Source organism: Chanos chanos, chromosome 6 (assembly GCF_902362185.1).
Source record: "Chanos chanos chromosome 6, fChaCha1.1, whole genome shotgun sequence".
Classification (NCBI taxonomy): Eukaryota; Metazoa; Chordata; class Actinopteri; order Gonorynchiformes; family Chanidae; genus Chanos; species Chanos chanos.
In genome coordinates, this window is record NC_044500.1 from 32612718 (window position 1) to 32632325 (window position 19608).

Consider the following 19608-nt stretch of genomic DNA (forward strand, 5'->3'; position numbering starts at 1 on the left):
AAAAAAAAAAAAAAAAAGAGCTATGGGTTATTGTCAAGCAGTGGTTTGTGCTATGCTAACATATACACTGTTGTAATGCTCACACTACAGGAGAGAACACTGTACACAAATGTGCACAGCTGCTTTGGTTACGTAGCGCTTCGTCTTAATAACCTCCCGATGTCTGTATCCATCACTAGTACCATAAAAGTTCATCAGTCCCTCTAGGTCCAATCATAAAAAAAGCCTAGAAAAATCCCCAACGATCAAATTGTTCAAACTTAGAGGATCTTCTCTCTTCTGAGGGGATATCCAATTGTCTGACTTTGTGGAGGACTCATGGATCATCTGGAAGTTAAGGAAGTAAAGTGGCGATGCATGTACAGATAACAATATCTACGGAGGAGTTGCAGCCATTAGTCCTTCACTCTGCTCTAGGTTGTGATGAAGCTCTGCTTTACAGGTGGTAGGGACAATGCAATGCACTGAACTGACACCAGGGGGCTCCTCATCTCCTGAAAACACAAACAAAGCTCTATAGTCACAAACTAGTGCTGAGGTTCTAGTTAAATTCTGATCTACAAAATTAAATGTGGTTATGCTCTGTTGAACAACCATAAACTCTCTCAGATTGTGCCAAAAACAATTATACGTGCTACATTATCTCACCAAGCCCAGAGGACGAAGATACGCTGTCTGCCAGGGAGGATGAATCCGCTTGGTCAGGTGAGAGCCCTTCCATTAGAGGTATAGACAGCTCTGACGATGGCACTGACGAGTCGTAGATGCCGGAGTCTCTGGGCATCTCTGGAGGGCTGGCAGAGCCGTCTGTGTGAAGTAAAGGCCTGAGAGATGCCTCACTGTCCTGGGTTTGAGATGATGGACCTTCCCCTTCTGAGTGCACTGAGCTGGTGGATGGTCCAGGTAAACTGGTTGTGGTGGGCAGGACCAGTACATTGCTTCTGAGGGGGCAGTCACTGTCTGACGGATGTTTGAGCACCACCTCGTTGAGCACGAGCCCAGAGTCAAACTTCTCTGTGGGTGAGACGACGCGTTTCTGTGGCGCGGGTGGAGGCATGAGCTGCTTCTCAAACCAGTCTGGCTCCTGAGCAATGTGCTGGTGCATGTTGCAGATGGCTACGTAGAGCGAACGGCCAGACTTGCTGCGGAAATAGTTGCGTTTGCTGACGTTGAGCGGTTGAGGCTCGCTCTCGGACAGGCTCAGGTGACGTGAGTGCAGTCTGGTAAACAGCTGAGGCAGCTGGTCCATCAGCTTAAACTTGGGTGCCAGGCTTAGCACAGATGGTACGTCGCTTTCATGGGAATAGTCAAAATAGACCGCCATGAAACGAGACAGGTCGCCGGACGTCTGCCGCGCCTCACGCAGCTTCTCACCAATCATCGCCGCGGCAATGACAAACAGATCCCTGCTGCTAAGCTCCGCCGTGCTGGGTCCGGCCACCGGCGAGTCCCTAGACTTCTCCTTGCTGGCTGCTTTGCCCTTGCGGTTTCTTTTATCCAAAAAGTACTTGAGGCCCTTGGAGCATACAGTGATGATGAAATGAGCCTCATCAAGGCGCTGGCTCAACCAAGCCATCTGACCCTCTTTACAGATCTCCAGATGTTCCCAGAGATCCAGGGTAACCTGGACAACAGCCCAGAAAACAGAAAACTCCATTATATCAAGCCACTGCCAACCGCTCTACACCATTAATAAGATAATATAAATACACAACATTACAGTACTTTCTTTAAGCCTTTATGGTAACATAGGATATAATTTGTTTTAAAACAGATCAAATGACATCCATGACAGCTATGCAAAGGCGCAGTATGCAGCATTGCCCAACAGGGGGCAGCATATGCACGCTCTTATTGCAAAACTTCTTTCAAACTCCTTTCAAAACTTCTTTCAAACTGGTGCAAATACCTGCTTTCATGACTAAACATGTCTCATATTTTCAAGACTGAACTAATTATATATGCTAACCTTGTGCAGTAAAACATATGTCAAGTAATGGAGACCTTTCAAAAAACTGTCAAGACAATACATATTTCAACCACCCTCTCACACAAAACAATTTCAGGTATTGCACACAACACAATTCTTTATCAGATACACATCTGAAATAGCAATAGATATGATATTCTTGGAACATTGTGCTGGCTTCTAAAAGTTAATATTCCTCAACATGTATTTTGTCAAATGTAAGTTACATCGCTGTAAATTAGGTAAATAACCACATCTGCAGATACATACCTCGCAGCCACAGAAGTCCTGCAGGAAGAAGGCAAAGCTCTGAATGACAGCAAGATGTTTGGGGCAGTCTTTACTGGAGTAGCAGATGAAAACCTTGGGCCTGGGCCAGGGTCTTGCTGTGCTTAAAGCTGTGGTGTGAGAAGAAGACTCTGAGCTCTCCTCATCCAAGTGGGAGTAGATGTTCTCTGCAGAAGTATCCCAGATCACAGCGGTGAGGTTAACCAGGCTCAACATAGATTTGTGTGTAAGTGAAAAAGATTCCAGAGAGGCTCCAGCCCACTTACTGCTACCAGAAGATGAGAATGTAGAGGGGCAGCCTGTACAAACAAACCTCTTGCCTAACCTATTCATAAAGATGTCTGACACCAGAATAAATGCACCTCTTAAAGTTAGAATCCAAAGGAAACTAAAAAGACAAGGTGCATTTGGTGTACATTGTCTGTGCTAGTACATGCTCAGCTTCATGGATTTTGGGAGCAATATGCATACAACTATCTTGACCGATAAATCAAATTACATTGTGAAATTTAATATAGATGTTCGTGTATTAGTTATTTCATCTTCTTATGATTCATTCCATATTATGTTAACAGGGGTTTCTTTTGTTTGACACGACTGAATGTAAAAGCACATTGGCATGAGTACAAATGCTTGGATTCTGTTGTCTGCTGATCCCTGTCTATGGCAGAAGATTGCAGAGATCGTTTTACAGGTACCGAACAAAAGAAAGTTTGGGACATTATAAAAGCTGTTCTAAAGAATGAGAAGAAGAGTGGTAATGTACCTTGTTGTTTTTTGCGACACATGACAGTAAAGAGTGTGGCAAAGGCAGACATGATGACCAGAGGGACGGTGATAGCCATTGCACGGATGGGCCCCGCCCATGGATAATGGACTGAAACAAGAAGACAACTCTTTAAAAGATAGAAAATAGTCAAAGCTATTACTTTTTCAGGCTTACTTCTGTGTTTAGAGGAAAATGCTACGTTAGTTTTAGGGTAACATATTTGATTACAACACCCTCAGAAAAATTTCTACTTAGACTTTTTAATATTTGTGTCCTGTGTGCCCACAGGTAACTTGTGTGTTGAAAGGGGTCAAATTACCTTGGCTGACATGGTACTGTGTCTGTCTCCTGGTGGTATTGTTGTCGTCACGAAGCTGCGGGGTAAAGTGAATGGGATATCTGAGTAATTCAGTCGCGTTCTTTTGTTTTGTCTTCCTTTACACCTGAATAACTGTCTGCTAACACCAGCGGCGAATGGGATTACCTCTATTGCGTAAGTTCCTGGGGTGACGTCCTGCAGAACACAGGTCGTCTGGGGGGAATTCGGCTCCTGAGAAAAAAGACAAGTACATTTTCAGATCTCCAGATAAGAATTTTTTTAAACAGCCATTTTGACATTTTACATACCCATCACATGATATGACGATAAGCATATATTCAGAACCTGCAGTACTAACTAGACCTTTTTAAGAAAGGGGGAAAAAATCTAATGTTGAATTAAGCATCTTACTGAAAGAATCTCAAGAGGACTATGATTTCGAGATGATCAGTGTACTGAAATCACCACTTTGTCTTCTCTCTCATCTCATACTTTATTCAGTTATTGCTAGAGTAAGGCATAAAATGCTAAAGCAGATGTGATTTCAGAGAGGGGTTGTGAATGAAACAACAATTCCGCTGACAAAGGACATAAGTGGATAGGGCCACTGATGGAACAAGAGAGATAATTTACGTCAAAATTAAATGCTGAAGATTCTCTGAACGATCAAAATATTGCTTCTGTGGCAGAAAACAGTCACAAGCCAAGTCCAAAATAAAACAATCTGGATAGAAAATACAGAAATCTGGACCCAAAACAAAAAACCCTCAAACAAACAAAACCAAAAAAAAAAAAAATCAGTGGTTTCCAACAATCCAATTTGCACCCCAAAGCAATGCAACCTGAGCTTAAAACAGTGTATAATGGGACCTGAAAAATACAAAGCAAACTTGGCTCCAACACTCCTTCCCAGAGAAACCACACTTCTAGTTCCCAGTGCAATCATTCAGTGACAAAGTGTTGCTGGGAAAGTACTCAGGTCTATAGCTTTGCGTTTCCATCCCGACCAAAGAGTGAAAAACAAGATGGCCCTTGTCCCCTGTGGCAGGAGCTGTCTGAATGGCCCACCGAGGCAGAGGTCTGCTGACCAATATGCCAATATATTATTTTAACGTCTGGGAAGAACATTACTGCTGGAAAAAAAAAAAAAGAAGAGAAACTACGAACATCTAATTTCTACCTAGCTTAGTCTCTCCTCACGGGTGGGAGAGTGTTCTTCTGCGTTAACTGACAGTGAGTACAACATTTATTTGGCAGTTCACCAGTCCCATGTAAGGGAAATTTAAAAAAAAAAAAAGTCCCTGGCAAAAACTCATAATTAAAGAGGTGCGAAGACTATAGCAGCTTACACACTGCTTTTTGGCGGCTAGATGTGCTGGCACTCTACGCTCATTACTTTTCTCTCACTGAATAAGATATACATTCTGCCCTACAAAATCAGTGATTGATTGGTAGTGGGGATTGCATGACTGCACTCACTGGTTTGCAGCGTTTCAGTCTGAAAGGGCCCTCCTGTCTCAGCTTGTAATACAGGTAGTAGATGCTGAAGCCAAACGTAGAGGGGGCGTGGTCAAACACTACATGCAAATTAGAGCCAAGCTGAGAAACATTCAGCGTCTTTGGCCTCCAGACTGAAAAACAAAAACGTGAAGACAAAACTTTAGCCTAAATGAGAGACCTGAAAAAAATGTAGATGAATACGTGGCACATAGATGCACAAGAATAAAAAAAAGAGAGATAAATTAAATTTCTTATATTTTCCTTCCAAGAAACTCACATGGTTTGCAGACAAGATTGTCTGGGCCAAGAAGGACTTCACAGCCTGTTGAAACAAGACAAAGAAATTTTAAGATTAAGATTCTTAACTACAGCTGTCCATTTTTAGCTAGTGATTTTAAAACCACAAATTTGTCACGCTGCTGTCGAGTTTAAGAACCCACAGCGATCAGCGAATTACAGCTGGCCATCCTGAGAGGCCATTCTTAAATTCAGGGACCGGATAGAGGAACGTACTGTTGGTACGCAGGAAGGAGGGGGGGAAGAAGCTGTCATTCATGAAGGTAGGGAAGGGTACAATCCTGACCATGTAATCCATCTCAAATGCCAACCCAGCAAAGGGCTGGGAGCTCAGCTTCTGTCAAACACCAACAAAGGACAAAGTATTTGGTAAATGTCACAAGCTGTTTAATCTCAAAAGTACACTGTATAACATTAACGTTAACATTAAAAAAAACACAAGAGGGAGAGAAAAAATAAGAAAGCCTTTCTTAAAAAAAAAAATGAATATGTTGCATGTTTTCATACGATGACGTTACGAAATGACTTACAACATTCCTGTAGGAAAAATTAAGCTGACGAGGATCTTTCAAGATCATGTGTTGACATTGTTTTCCCTCTGGGTTCTTCTCTTCCAAATAAACTCGAAACCCTTTCACATGTTCAATACCTGTGCAAAAAAAAAAACATATCCTTCTTAGAAGTTCAAGACTTTTTTCAGGAGTTCACGTAGAAATATTCAAACTGCACATTAAATTGTCAACAGCCCTGAAGCCCAGATCCTGTCAATCAATGTCAGTCAAGGGTAAACCAAACTATACAAGCCCATAATCTCGATAAGTCCATGGTCGATAGTTTATAAGTTGATAAGTCCAAACTATAACACACAGGGTTTTGGCACACTGTCAGTTCCATCCAATTCAGCAATGAACTGACGAAAAAGGATGATAAAAAAGCATGCCAGACAATTTTTTTTCACGATTCATAATTTTCTACCTTTTTCTGACTATGAAGCGTAACAGTTAAATATATCAGTATGGCATACTGACCTACTGCTTTTCATTTGTGTTTTTTTTTTTCTGTGTATACCAAATAAACGGATGTGCCGGATGTTATTCATAGCTTTTTATGCACCTACTATTAACTTCAAACAAACTGCAAACACAACAACACTCCGGAACAAAGCATGAAATGAGCGGATTTTTCCCTTCCCATTTTTTTTTTCTCTAGTTAGAACATCTGAAGCAGGTTGTGGAGGAGACCTCTGCCTCGCCAGAAGACGAGAGCATGCGTGCCAGGGGGAGCATTCTCGTGCCCTTCAAAGTGTGCCAACCTTCCTCCCTTTTAATTACATTTCAGTCTTATCAGTTGCAGAGAGGGCTGGACAAAAAAAAAAAAAAGGAAAGCATACATTCCGTGTGGTTCCTATTACCGCGGTAGGGAGCGGAGCTGAAAGAACCCTGTCTCCGTGGCGGGTGTAACTCCACACCTCAGCCGTCCCACAGATACTATCGAAGCCGCCCCATCCAAGAAGCTTAAAAAAAAAAAAAAAAAAGCGAGTGCGAGAGGAAAAAGCTGTTGAACTGGTTAGATTTTCTGGCAGCTTTTCTTAGTGCCACCAGAAACTCAGAAAGAGAGGCCCCCATGCCTGCCCTTTTCTTTAGCTTTACCCCCACCACCACGACTTCCCTCCTCTCGGCCCTTCTTTAATATATACCTGAGCTGTGTTGAGACCTGCCTCAGTCAAAAGGATTAACCCCAAGCAAACAACAGGGCACATTGTCCAGTTACTCTCACGGGAGGCTCACATTACCAAGTTCAATAGCGCCCCGGCAGGCGGAAGGAAAGGACGACCTCATTCCCCCCTCCTTTCACACACACGCACATACACACACACACACACACACACATACACACATACACACTGACACGCACGTGTACGCACGCACACACCCACACATACACACACACATACACACACACACACACACACACACACACACACACCCACACCCACACACACACACATTCTTTCAAGGACAAATCACAATGCTGCTACGACTGGATCCCTTGCCTCTTGGACAGATTTGTGTGACTGTCAAAGCTGAAGAATAAGCCCTGTGGGGGAGGCAACCTGGGCCTTTGATCAGGACAGGCCCAGCACACTCTTTGAAGATGAGGCCTTTTTCTAGGCTCTTCTCCTATTCCGTTGCCCATCTCCAATCCTCTACTGGCGAGTCAAGATGAATCACCCAGTGAGCAATCAGGCGTAAAAACATAAACACATACACATTACCTATATGTACACTGTTATGGTTGTCTTGACCCAAATGGAATGTCCTAAAGGTACTGGTCTGTCTGGCGTCTTCTTATCTTTTAGCAGTTTTTCTAAACAAAATGCTTTCAGTGTAAGTCCAGGGGTGTGTGTGTGTGTGTGTGTGTTTTCAGGACAAGAAAACGTACCGAGTGGACTGGCATTCCAGTGAACTACCACGGCAGCCTGGTTATCACAGGCCAAGTGACTGAAAGTGACATTGTTGACTTCATGGATGGCATGTTTCCCCAATGGATTCCAGTTCAGAGAGCAGTCTAGATATGTAAAACAAAAAAACAAAAAAAAGAAAGAAAGAAAAAAAAAAAGAAAAGAAAGAGAAAGAGAGACAGTCAGCTCAGTGTTCCCCTGTGAGAGGATTGGTGAGATTCTCTGGCAAGGAGGGAGAGAGAGAGAGAGAGAGAGAGAGAGAGAGAAAATATGCAGCCATGCATGAAGATGCTTCTTTTCGCTCCCTTTCTTTTTTTTTTTTTTTCCGTTTTCTTTGGTGACTGCTAGCTGAGCGGCAGATAAGCAGGTAAAGGAAGAAGAGCAGTCGGTTGTGTCGCTCACACCCCACCGCTTTTATAGCGACGGCCATTGTAATGCTAAAAGTAAAGGCCACTGAGCCATAACCGTTCCCTCTCAGTCACAAACAAAGGAGACTGGCTGCTGAGAAAATCAGGATTAGCTACAGCCAAAAAACTTGACTTTTTGGCACGTTGGGCAGAATAGAAGGAGAGCTGAAGTTTGGGATGTCTGACTTGGGAGAAAAAAAAAAAAAAGAAAAATGAAAAAAAAAAAAAAAATCTTTTGGAACATGAGAGAATGAATATCTCAAGCCAGAAAAAGGAATCCAGTCATGTTTTACTAATGTTGGAATGATAGCAGCTCTGTTAAGCATAATTTTAAAGTGACTCACTGTCATTTCGAAATGTTACTCCAAGTTTTCGTCCGCCCTCATCTGAATTTGACTGGATCCCCTGGGGAAAGGAGGAAAGAGAGAGAGAGAGAGAGAGAGACAGACTTTGAATGACTTTAAATCAATTTGACTTAATTGTACATAACAGATAAACTACACAACAATCTGACAACAGAAACACCGATAGCTTGCAGGGACAAATAACAACTTAAACACAGTGGGAATTTATGCGAGAGTGAGCAATGCTTCCAGCATTTCATGCGGTGACAGCAACGCTTGAGAATCCTACAATTAGGAGGCTCCTGGCACACATCTTGTGCCAATTCTCCAGACTACACTCGAACTCAGAGAAGGACCCCACCGGAGAAGCACGCTAACACAACATAGTCACCTCATGGCCCTGATTTTAGATCAGCTGCCTCGACACCCGCCCTACTCCAAAACAAGACCATTGAGGAGTCATAGCTGGCTCTGGATCAGAGCTTAAGTGTATTATGTATCAACAACAGGAGAGTCACAACATAAAGATAGGCTTGCGTGAGAGAGACAGACATGGGCGGCACGAGGTAGAGAAAAATCCCAAAGATCTATAAGCTGCGTGTTAGATCAAGACTGTGTAAAGAAATAAACATAACGTGAGTGTGCCAAGCCCAGAGCAACAATGACAGAAATCTTTGAGAAAAAAAAAAACAAGACAGGCAACTTCACTAAACTCCAAGGGGCAGGATGAGACAGCAAAAAGGTAGTTCAACAATCCATATCACATCTTATCTTCCTCATCAGGTTATCTCAAACAGAGGAAGTTATTCGACATAACAGGACGCTATACAATTAACCCTCTCAAAGAAAATGAGGTCTAACAAAGCCTGGGAAACAAAACCAGAGCAATGCTTTTTCAGGTTCACACAGCAGAGGTTTCTTAGCAAAGCTTTGTAAAGCATTATAATGAAGTAACAAATTTTACACTGAGGCCAGGATTACAAGTGCAGTATCAAATCCTTTTTATATTTTCTAATCTGCGCTGGTGTACCATGTTCACCAATGCCAACAGTTTTAAGTGGTGATAAAAAAAATATCGGAATCTGTGAGAAAGTTCTGCTTTTTAGTTTTTCTATATTTATTCAAAACTGAGAATATGGAATGTGCTGAGTATGAATAACCATCTGCTATCGGAGCAAACAGATTAAAAAAAAGAGAGAAGAGAACTATTGAATAAGAAAATATTTGGATGAGGTTTAATGACACTCTATGTCTCTACCAAAGAACTACTACAGAAGGGATTCTAACATATGATTAATCCATTCCGTTTTCAGCAAGTTTTAAAAATCCTCATTTAAAACCTGGTTTTCCCCTGTCTGGAATACTTCCATTTCCTCCACTATCATCCCATCTCCCTGAACATATTAATCAGTGATGGTTTTCCCCATGCTCTCTGCTGGGAACTGCTTTAACCACACATCAAAGGCACAAGATCAGCGGTACAAAAGACCAAGGCTGGCTTGAGTTTTGGTGCAGAACACCAGAGAGCTTTATGAAGTGTGTGTCACAAAAAAGGCTTCCATAATTAATATTAAAAAGCTGTATTCTATATCTCGAGAGGTTGTGTGTAATAGAAACAGCAACTATAGCGGAAATAGGTGGATATTTGATATTTAGCGGATAAAACACACTGTTAATTTATGACAGATCAGGAAGTAAATGTTTTAGAACATTTTTATAAAAGATTTGAGTATCCCTTTATTCTCAGGATGAAACTAGCTGACCCATTGCCCTTTCTGATGCATGGTCACTAAGAAGGAAGGAGCATTTGCTTGGTTTGGCCATTTCCAGATGGGCTGAAGGCCAGAACCATTAAGTTTCAGTCTCACAAGCAAAGCAGTCAGTGTCCTCTTTTCCATTCCCTGAGGACGAGTACTGATGAGGCCAAAAACAGTTTTGACCCACACACCCTTACCTCTTAATGGCCCCAGACCTGGACCAGATGTACAAGACAAGAACATCAGAGAGGGGGAACAACAAGACCACCATGGATGAACAGAGGAAAATATTGACTATGGCTTCAAGCTCCATGCACTAGCCTACTTTTGCACTATGCTAATATACTTGTAATAATAATTCAAGATGTGTGTATTTGTCTCTCCTCTAAAGCAAAAATCAAATGCCATTACTGTCAGCACCAGCATCCAAAAGCCCGACACAGTGTTCGTCCCAAAATAATTAGCAGGAAAGAAAATGATAAAGTGAACTTCATCCACCATCTTTGGGCTTTTTATAGCCAAAACTTTTAAAGAGCAAAAAATGTTTACAGCCAGCAAGAAAGAGGGGGCAGCTACCTAATTCCTCATTTAGTGTCAGAAATGAAGTGTTGGAGTGCGCCATTTGGATTCTCTAATGGGCCCTGCTTTGCTTTCCTGGGGTTTTTTAACACCGTATGCACAGCAGGGACCTGCAGGTCATAGCAGACAAACAGCTGCAGCAGCCGCCTAAGCACACCTGCGAATAATCACAGCGACCATGTCGCTGACCACAGTTTCACAGCCTGGGTGTGTGTTTTTGGGGAGAGTGGGGGATGAGGGTAGTGGGGTGGCAAAACACCTCTTAACAAGCCTGTCACACTCTCTGTGACACCCTTTCAATGATGTCCTTTTATAGCCCCAACCCCCCCCCCCCCCGCCCCCAACCAACCAAGTCCCCCCCCTCCTTCCCCTTTGTTCCTGCAGGGGTGTGGGTCCTGCTGGGGGAAAGACTGGCTTGAAGACACTCAACAGCTCCTCTGATGTCGTTGCCTTCGGTGCTCCTAATAGCCCCAGCAGTCATTTGGCATTTTAAAACTTCAAATGGACAGTTTCGGGGTATAAAGAGGGGGCTATAACTGGGGTCCATAAACTTGCTGCATCCCATGTGGCAAACAAGCTGAAACGTTGCCCACGAGGTAAAAGAGCGAGGTCAGCTCTTGGTCAAACAAGACTCCCAACACTTTATTAGGCCTTATTAGGATTTGGGAGAGAGGCATTTAAATAAAGGAACTGTGTCTTGGAAAAACTTGGCCGCTTTTTATGATCAGGGCTCATTAACATTGTCAGGAAACTTGCAGTTTCAGGCACTGTCAACAACAGAATAAGCCAATGGACAACTGGCAAAAGTCCTACATACATATAACTTAAAAAATGAGTTAAGCTTTAAGTCAAAAATTATAACCTGAAACAGAGGATATTGTGGTGATAACTGCACATTGCATTTATATGGACTATGTTCTTCTCTGAAAGACATTCACTTTAATATCTGTGTTTAAACCTGTAACATTATGCTGTAGCTAAGAACTGCCTAAAATCAAAGCTCTGAAGCTTCTTGTCTTTCAACCGAAATGAAGCCGCTGGCACTTAATATGAAATGGAGAAAATGGAGCGGTACACTACCACAGCTATACTTATATCGTTTGAAGCCGTGAGATGTGGACATGTCTGAACAGACATCGGCAGCAGGTGAGGACCTCCGTAGACAAGCTTCCTGTAGCCCAAACCAGCATCTCCTCCTACCAGGTGTTCCATCACTCCTCAGAATAATAACAGTGATTATATCATCTCAGAAATGAGGAAAAGGCTAAGAACAGGAGAAACTAGGACCTCTCTCCCTTTCTCTACCACCCCTGAGGCAAACAGCGACCTAGCAAGCCTCCAAGCTCATTTTCACTTCAAGGCTTCAAACACGTCTTCCGTTTTGAGTCTATATTGGAGCAAGTTTACTCCTGTTACCAAGCTCTGTTCAAATACTTGAATAACCTTACGCCCTGGCTTATTTGTTTGGTCAGACAATGTCCTGTTTGCCTGTATTAAAAAATGCCTGGATTATTAAAGTCTTGCTTTACGTCTGACATCTAACCTCACACATGATGTTGATTTAATGAGAGCACCGCCAGCAATGTTACAAGTGGAGATGGTTCTCTTTAAATACCCCATTAGCAGTAACCCATATGGAGAAAACTCCAAACAAACCAGCACTTTTTGTTTGATCCTCAAGCCTCCCTCCCTGCACTACCCCTTGAACCTCTGAGAGGAAGAGAGAAAAAATCTGCCTCTGAGATTTTTGCCCCAGAAAAGAAACATGTGCACTATCATTTCTTATTTGCTGAATAGAAGACAGACCTCATTCAGATATGTGGCCAGCATTGATTAATTAGGGCACAATTCCCGCTTGTCTTAGGAAAGGTGGGGGGGGGGGGGGGGGGGGGGTTGAAAGAGCAAAGCACAAGAAAAGAAGGGGAGGGGTGTTCAGACAACTACTAATCTTGCTGCCCAAAGGGGAAAAAAAGACCATGCTTAATTAGCCAGCAACATTTGTTGGGCTTATGTGTAAAGTTCAACTCACACCCCCTCTGCTTTACAAATCCCTGCCTTTCAGAAGTTAAGGTTTGGTACCTGTTTATAAGTTGTGGGACCTATTCCATATGGGTCCCAGATGACTCTCACAAATATCCTGCATAAATAAATATCAAAACAGAACAAGGGGAAAAAAACCTCTCTGAATTATTATGAACAGACTCAAAAATCTTCATCACCATCCACATCTCCACCACATATCCTTATCTACCATAAGAATTCTACTGCTATTTATCAAAACAAATTATCGTATCTAAATCAGAGGAGGAAACTAAAAGCGGAAAGAGACTAAAAACATTTCACCTGGGAGGGAACAGAGTGAATGGTCGTACAGTTTAGGAATCCCTGTATCCAATCCATAAATTCAGCTTTAGAGAGCAGTTCTTAACTTCACCAGCTTCGCTAAAAGGGGTCATAGGTGGCAGTGACTGCACTCTGTCAGTATGTTTACGTTATAGGGAATGATTAGGTTGTTCCTCAGATCTTTTGGATCTGATGACTACGCTAAGCTGCTCCCAACGGGCCTCTTCAAGCGGCCTATGAAAACAAACAAAGCCTGCTGACCACTCTTCACTGTTTATTCAGCAAATTGCCTGAACTATCAGCGGAAAAACCAAATGAAGTTGGCTTTCATTAAAATGCCTTTACAGCAATAATATCAGAAAATTAGAATAATCAGACCACGGTGCACTAAATTGTGCAAATAATGGAAAACTTCCCCACGGGATCTGTTTTCGGGAGGGGGGCAGAATCCTCTCTCAGACCCTCCTTCTATGTGAGGATCACTTGGCAATGGAACGAGAGATCCTAGCCACCCCCCACGATATGACAATGGAGAATGTCATTACTCATAAGAAGCTACACACACACACGCTAAAACATCAGCTACTCGTTATGAAAAAGTCCCGAGTAATCTCGCCATCTGCCCTGGTTCGCAGAGCACAGCCGTCCAAGTAATTCCTTTTTCCAATTTCCATTTCCAAGCATACCTTCAAAAGCACTCCCACTCCCATATGCAGATGGGTATCATTTAGAAAAGAGAGGCGGGGGGGGGGGGGGGACCAGCGCTTACAGCCAACTGACTCACAGTGGAGAAATAAAACATCTAGACCAGAATGCACCAGCCATGACAATGTGTACATCCCAAAGCAGCAATCATAGAATTGCACACCAAGAGTTTTAGGGGGAGTTTTTTAGAATCTATATAGTTTCCCAGTTTGTACTCAGAAATCTATCCATTCGCCTTACCAGTATTAGCCATCACGTTACAAGGCTCATCCTCACTGTTTAAAAAAGCTGTGTCAAAGGTCACAACCTCAGTGAGCACTCATTCCTAACAAGCTGAAAGGCAGGTTAGGATCTTAACATCTGAGCCCGACTTCCGAAAATGCTCACTAGGATGTGAAGATGGATGCCCCTGGTCGTGGGTCCATCATGTCCTCAGAAAGAGGAAATGAGGACCTTTCTGCATTTGGCTTGACTAATCTGACCGCGACCATGCTTGACAGCAACCCCCGCATATGGTTCTCATTATCCCAACATGTGTCTCCTATTTCACGTTCCCAAAAGGAGTCATTTTCCAGGACAATCGCCTTTGTCTCCTTTTTTTCAGGCCTATTAATAGTAATTAATCAGCAGAGTTTTTTGCATATTTTCTGGTTGGTTCAGATCCACAAGATTCACATTAGCATGCTGGTCAGACTTCGTTTTAGGTGTGGTCTGTTTCCTACTTTGATGCATCGATTTAAGAAGCCACTATTCAGAAGTTTGTCAGAACTTAATTTCATTATAAATAGTGAGACATTGCTGCCATTGTAAATTTAATTCAGATCTTTAAAATGAGATATATGCATGATACTTAAATAGAAAAAGGAACTGAAATGGACAAAACCAAAAAAATCACCATCCATAAAAGCTACATTACATGACCATCCCCCCCCCCCTCTTTTTCATGCCATGACGAGGTTAGAACCAGTCGATTGTTGCCAAACTTGTCACTCATTTGTCATTACTTATTCTAAGGCCCTGTATTTGTGCAGTTACATTTAGCCTCGATACCGAAAAACCCTGGGTAATCATGTGGTACCAATGAGGCAAGTATCAGTTTCCCAAATCTCTGTAATTACACTTGACTCAGACCAAGTCATTAACCTGATGGCATTTACAAACGTCCCGATTCTTGGATCTAAACAATAGTGTGAGTCAAAGAGACTTTGCTAGTTTTGCAAAGTCTCAGACATATCTAGAAAAAGGAAAAGGAAAAGTGTTCACGATTCATGTTTATCTGATTCATGACCACGATTCATGATTAGCTTATTAGGAGCGTCTGTAATCAAAATAAACCAAATTTTACTTTCTAGTCACATAATCCTTTTTCTTACATCATCGTCAGCCGTCACGATAACAGTGAAATGAAACAAAGTACTATCTTGTCAAAAAAAAGGCCAAGAAACCCAAGAAGAAAAGAAAAATTGTACTTGAGGAGACTGAAAGAAAAAAAGAGATTACACTGATATGACTCATTCTATCAAACAGGATGGACTGTAATGGTCATTTGTCATTGTCCACTCACTGAACATTTCTCAACTTATACGTGTTTAAATGACACATATTTGATCTAAGCGGTTTTGATTCATCATTAAGAGAACAATTATTCAAACATTTGTTACTGTGTGTTTCTGACTGAATCCACCCTGCAAACATTTTTTGCATTGGACAAGTGTGAGTTCTCAAATCTTGAAAGGCTCGGTGAGAGGGAGGATGAGAAGAATGTGAGGGTCAGGAAGGCAAAGACTGATGAAAGACCTCTGTGGCGGTTGATCAAATGCTGCAGGGCAGTCTGGCATGATGTTCCTGCACTTTGTTTTCCGCAGTGCCTTTCCTGTTTCACTCCCATCACCATTTGTCGCAGACAGGCCCTTTGGAAACACTACCATATGCGATGACATTAGTATGCAAGAACTTACTGGCTCATTTTCGTAAACACAGCTTGTTCTCACACACTTGTGTGGGCGCGCGCACGCAGACACTCATATATACAGACACACACACACAGACACACACACGAGCAGACACACACACACAGACACACCTTTAATCCTTGGGCAGTTAGCTAGTTCCAGCAGGGAACCAATCACCAAAGCAGTGAAGAATGCCTTAAATACCCTCCAGAGGGACATTGGTGAGTGTGAGCTACACATGCATAGAACATTCATGCGTTTTACAGACAGCAAACTATTCCTCCAAGAGAAGCAGACTTCCTCACTGGACCACTCTGAGTCTTGATGGGTTTTCCAGCTTTAAGAGTCACCTCTGCCTTACCACTGTCACCCCACCATCAACCTTCAGCAGCAGCTTACATACATAGACCTGCCCTCTGAACCATCCTAAACAGATTTCAGACATTCTGCACGTTTGACCTTCAAAGTCATGCAACACGTGGCCGTGCTTGGCTTCTGTGAAAATCCTGCAAAACCTGAAAAAATATCCCAGTCTTTGTTAAGAGAAAAAACTCTCGACAATTTAGCATAACGAATGAAAGGGCTGATTTCTTTTTAGTTGGAAGAACATCCGTCAAAGGTCTATTATACACGTGTTTCAGTGCCGACTAAAGTTAAGCTTAAAATAACGGTGTAAACAATGCTGAGGGTAGTTGCTGCTAGCCTCATCTTGCCCTGGAATCATAGTTGCAATGAAAGGGACTGAACCACAGACTGCGTTTGAAATTTTTCTTTTATATTTTAGCATACCTAGATTTAGCAGCTATGAAAAGAACAAAACAAAACAAAATAAAAAACACATTTGGGGGGGACTTATGTTCACAGACAATGCAGAGGAAAAAAAACAGCATCACATCTACTCAAGGTAGTGAATAGATCTACTGGGAGAGACACATCCTGTCTTTGCCTGCCAGGTTCAGTTGAAGAGTGATCTGCCAGATGACATTTCTGAACAATAAATGTCTTCATGGAAAGGATGAGGACTTGTGGGATTTGGAGTCTTGTGTTTCATGCCGTAAGAATGCTCTACTGCCCAGGGGCCTCCGAAGCTACAGAGCCAAGAAAGAGAGAGAGGGGAGGCACAGGTCTGCTCCTTTAATGGGGAGCACAGCGGTAACACCAAATAAGGCTAAGGGACTCAACCTCACACACTCACAGCTACACAATACACATGTTAACGGACGCTCTGATCCTTATGACTTAAACAAGGGTCCCTAATTCTTCACAAACACTTATGGTTCAAAGACATCAAAAGTTGAAAGACAGTGGAAAGAAAAAACACCAAAACTTCACATCCGTGCTATCTCGTTATGGGAAGAGTTGTGTATGTGGGTCTCTGTGATACACATGTGGGCAGGGCCCTCATGAGACAAGAGACAGAATGGAGAGGAAGAGACCACTGCACTAAAATCTGCTGATAAAACTATCTCCACTCCAGATAACACATGCAAGCAGCAACAGTGCCTGAACATTTAAGGCACGAATTGCAAAACAGAAATAGATCATTTCTGTTTAAAATAAGTACTCATAACTTCGTAGCAGCGTCTACCTTTTGATTAGGACAAATGCAACTGATCTAGCCATATCTGAAATACTAAGGTTTTTAGGACTTAACAGTCTAGAAATGATTAAAAGTGAAGCACTTTAAGACCTACAAGGTAAACTCATACTTCATGGTTTTGAAGAGGACACTGTGTAATCTCAATCACTGCTTGAAACCTTCAGACAGGAAATGCTCTTGCACCAGACCCTTGATTAAGCAAGAGGAAAGAGCGGCTAATTGATTGTAATGACTTCAATCTGTCAGCCGGGGAAAAACCTGAGGGCTGGCAGGACCAGTGTCTGGGCTCTTGTGCTATCAGGGCAACTCAAGTTACAGCACTCAGGAACAGGGGTGTAGCACCACATTTTGGGCCCCGGACACAGTAGTGTGCCCCCACCTTATTCCCGAGGCTTTTGGAGGGCTCCCCCCCTTTCAGGCAGGGCCCTGGTTAGTCAGGTCCACCATTACCCACGGTCTGACGCCCCTGCTCAGGAGTGCCCAAAAAAAAAAAAATGGATCAGAACACATGCACTCTGTGAAAGGACAATGGCTGGAATTTTACTCTTGTTAGAACTACAATATTAATACAGGTCATTTTGAATATTTGAGGGGAAAGCTCAGAAAAAGCAAAGAATTTTACCTCTGGTTACTTTGAGTGTAACACTAACACTCCACCTAACGCCATCTCACAAAAGGGGATCAGAGTGAATATGCAGACAGCCAGTGACACCCTGCAGAGGTGAACAGAGTGGCTGGACTTTTAATTCACTTTTAACATACCTCCGTTTACCAGCGACATCACCCCATTCATCCAGAGCAGCGGGAATCTCAGCCTGTCAAAGGAAGTGGTACCACTGAAAGCAGTGGTCCCCACATTCAATAGAGAGGTGCTGCTAACTAGCCCGATTCAGAGGTAGCCAACCAGGGATTTTCCCACCGCAACACAAGGCAAAGCTTCCAAGGTTACGAGCTGGTTGGGTGGTTTTCAATGCTTCCTTAAGTTGGTGCAGAAATAACTTAGCCCTCACTGCCCCCCAGAACACTCGTTCTTTTTTTTTCTCATCCTCTTTCCACACCATGAGCGCTATGAAATGCACCTCCCCACAATCATTCATCTCCAGCCAGATGTTACGAGAATAAGAAACGAAAAATGTGAGGGTTCTTTTGAATGCGTGATTAAAAAAGCAGACAAATGGAGGAAGGTGTCCCATATGTGCAGTCAAGTCATGGCTTGCAGAAGACCTTGGAATCACTTCAATAATGGATTTGGCCAGCATTCTGTTTGTGTACATCAGGGGACACTGTAAAACATTTTGTAGACTTTTATTATATAGACACGAGATGCCAAAGTCTGACTGGGAGTCTGACTCAAGAGTAACCAATACAAAACCAGTTCATTACCCAAAAGAATCTAAATCTAAAAATGCATTCACTCTTAGTTCAAACAAAAAACTAATATCCTGGCCATTTTCTGCTTTTGGACACAATCGGGTGAAAGTTATAAAAGTTATTAACTTTTTTTTTTTTTTGAAAGACCTCAAATCTAACAACATCATCCAATAGTTTGTGTTTTTTCTTTAGACAAAAGATAAGATCGATCTCTGTAAACACTGTCAAAACTGGGAATGTGCTGCCTGTACTCATAATGCTCACATTTAAAACATAATTACTTAGTACCCAGATCTTTATAAAAACAAGCCAACATTGTGGTTTTATGGCTCGGAAGTGTCTACTTTCCACTGGGTTCCTCTAATGAGATTTATATTACTCTGATTCAATGATACGACCCGCAAGAGAACACAAACTACTCATACAAAACAAGAACAAAGAACGAACCTCCGCTTAACACTTTAGTTCCAGCTTATGATTCTATTTGGCCTTTTGGAAGATCAGTTGAGAAAACGAGCTATAGCTTTGTTTTGGACAAACTGATTTACTTATATTTTTAACGGCAAAAAATGCTGCAAGGCTTATGAATTCAAATAACACATTCCGAGTTTTAACCATATTTTCTTTTCACTAAATACTGAAGAATCTGTTTGTTCAGAAGGACAAGGACTGCCTCTTCATAGGTTGTACATACATATACACACACATTATGAATCAAATGTGTTAAGCTCACAACGTTATAGATATCATAGCCTCAATTCTCAAGAAAATAGCATTGAGAGAGTGATATAGAGAGTGAAATCTAAAGCAGTACTTTACTTTGGTGCTGGATGAGAGAAAGTAATTCTTATATTCAGTTGGGAAAAAGCAGTATTCTAATATTATAAAGCATATTACAGTAGGAACATTAAACATCCTCATAACACCAGCACTTAAGACTTTTTGAG

At 42.2% G+C, this 19608-nt stretch overlaps 1 protein-coding gene across 1 annotated transcript; it reads right to left on the reverse strand.

Annotated features, from left to right (window-relative positions):
* Positions 1-375: 375 nt before the first annotated feature.
* Positions 376-13991, reverse strand: il17rd (interleukin 17 receptor D). The gene is given in 14 exon segments (XM_030778277.1): positions 376-494; positions 649-1624; positions 2240-2424; positions 3024-3134; positions 3346-3400; positions 3511-3576; positions 4825-4976; positions 5123-5167; positions 5359-5479; positions 5673-5791; positions 7585-7710; positions 8355-8415; positions 12343-12398; positions 13979-13991. Coding segments are annotated over 14 exon segments (2205 nt in total).
* Between the last annotated feature and the right edge of the window lie 5617 nt (positions 13992-19608).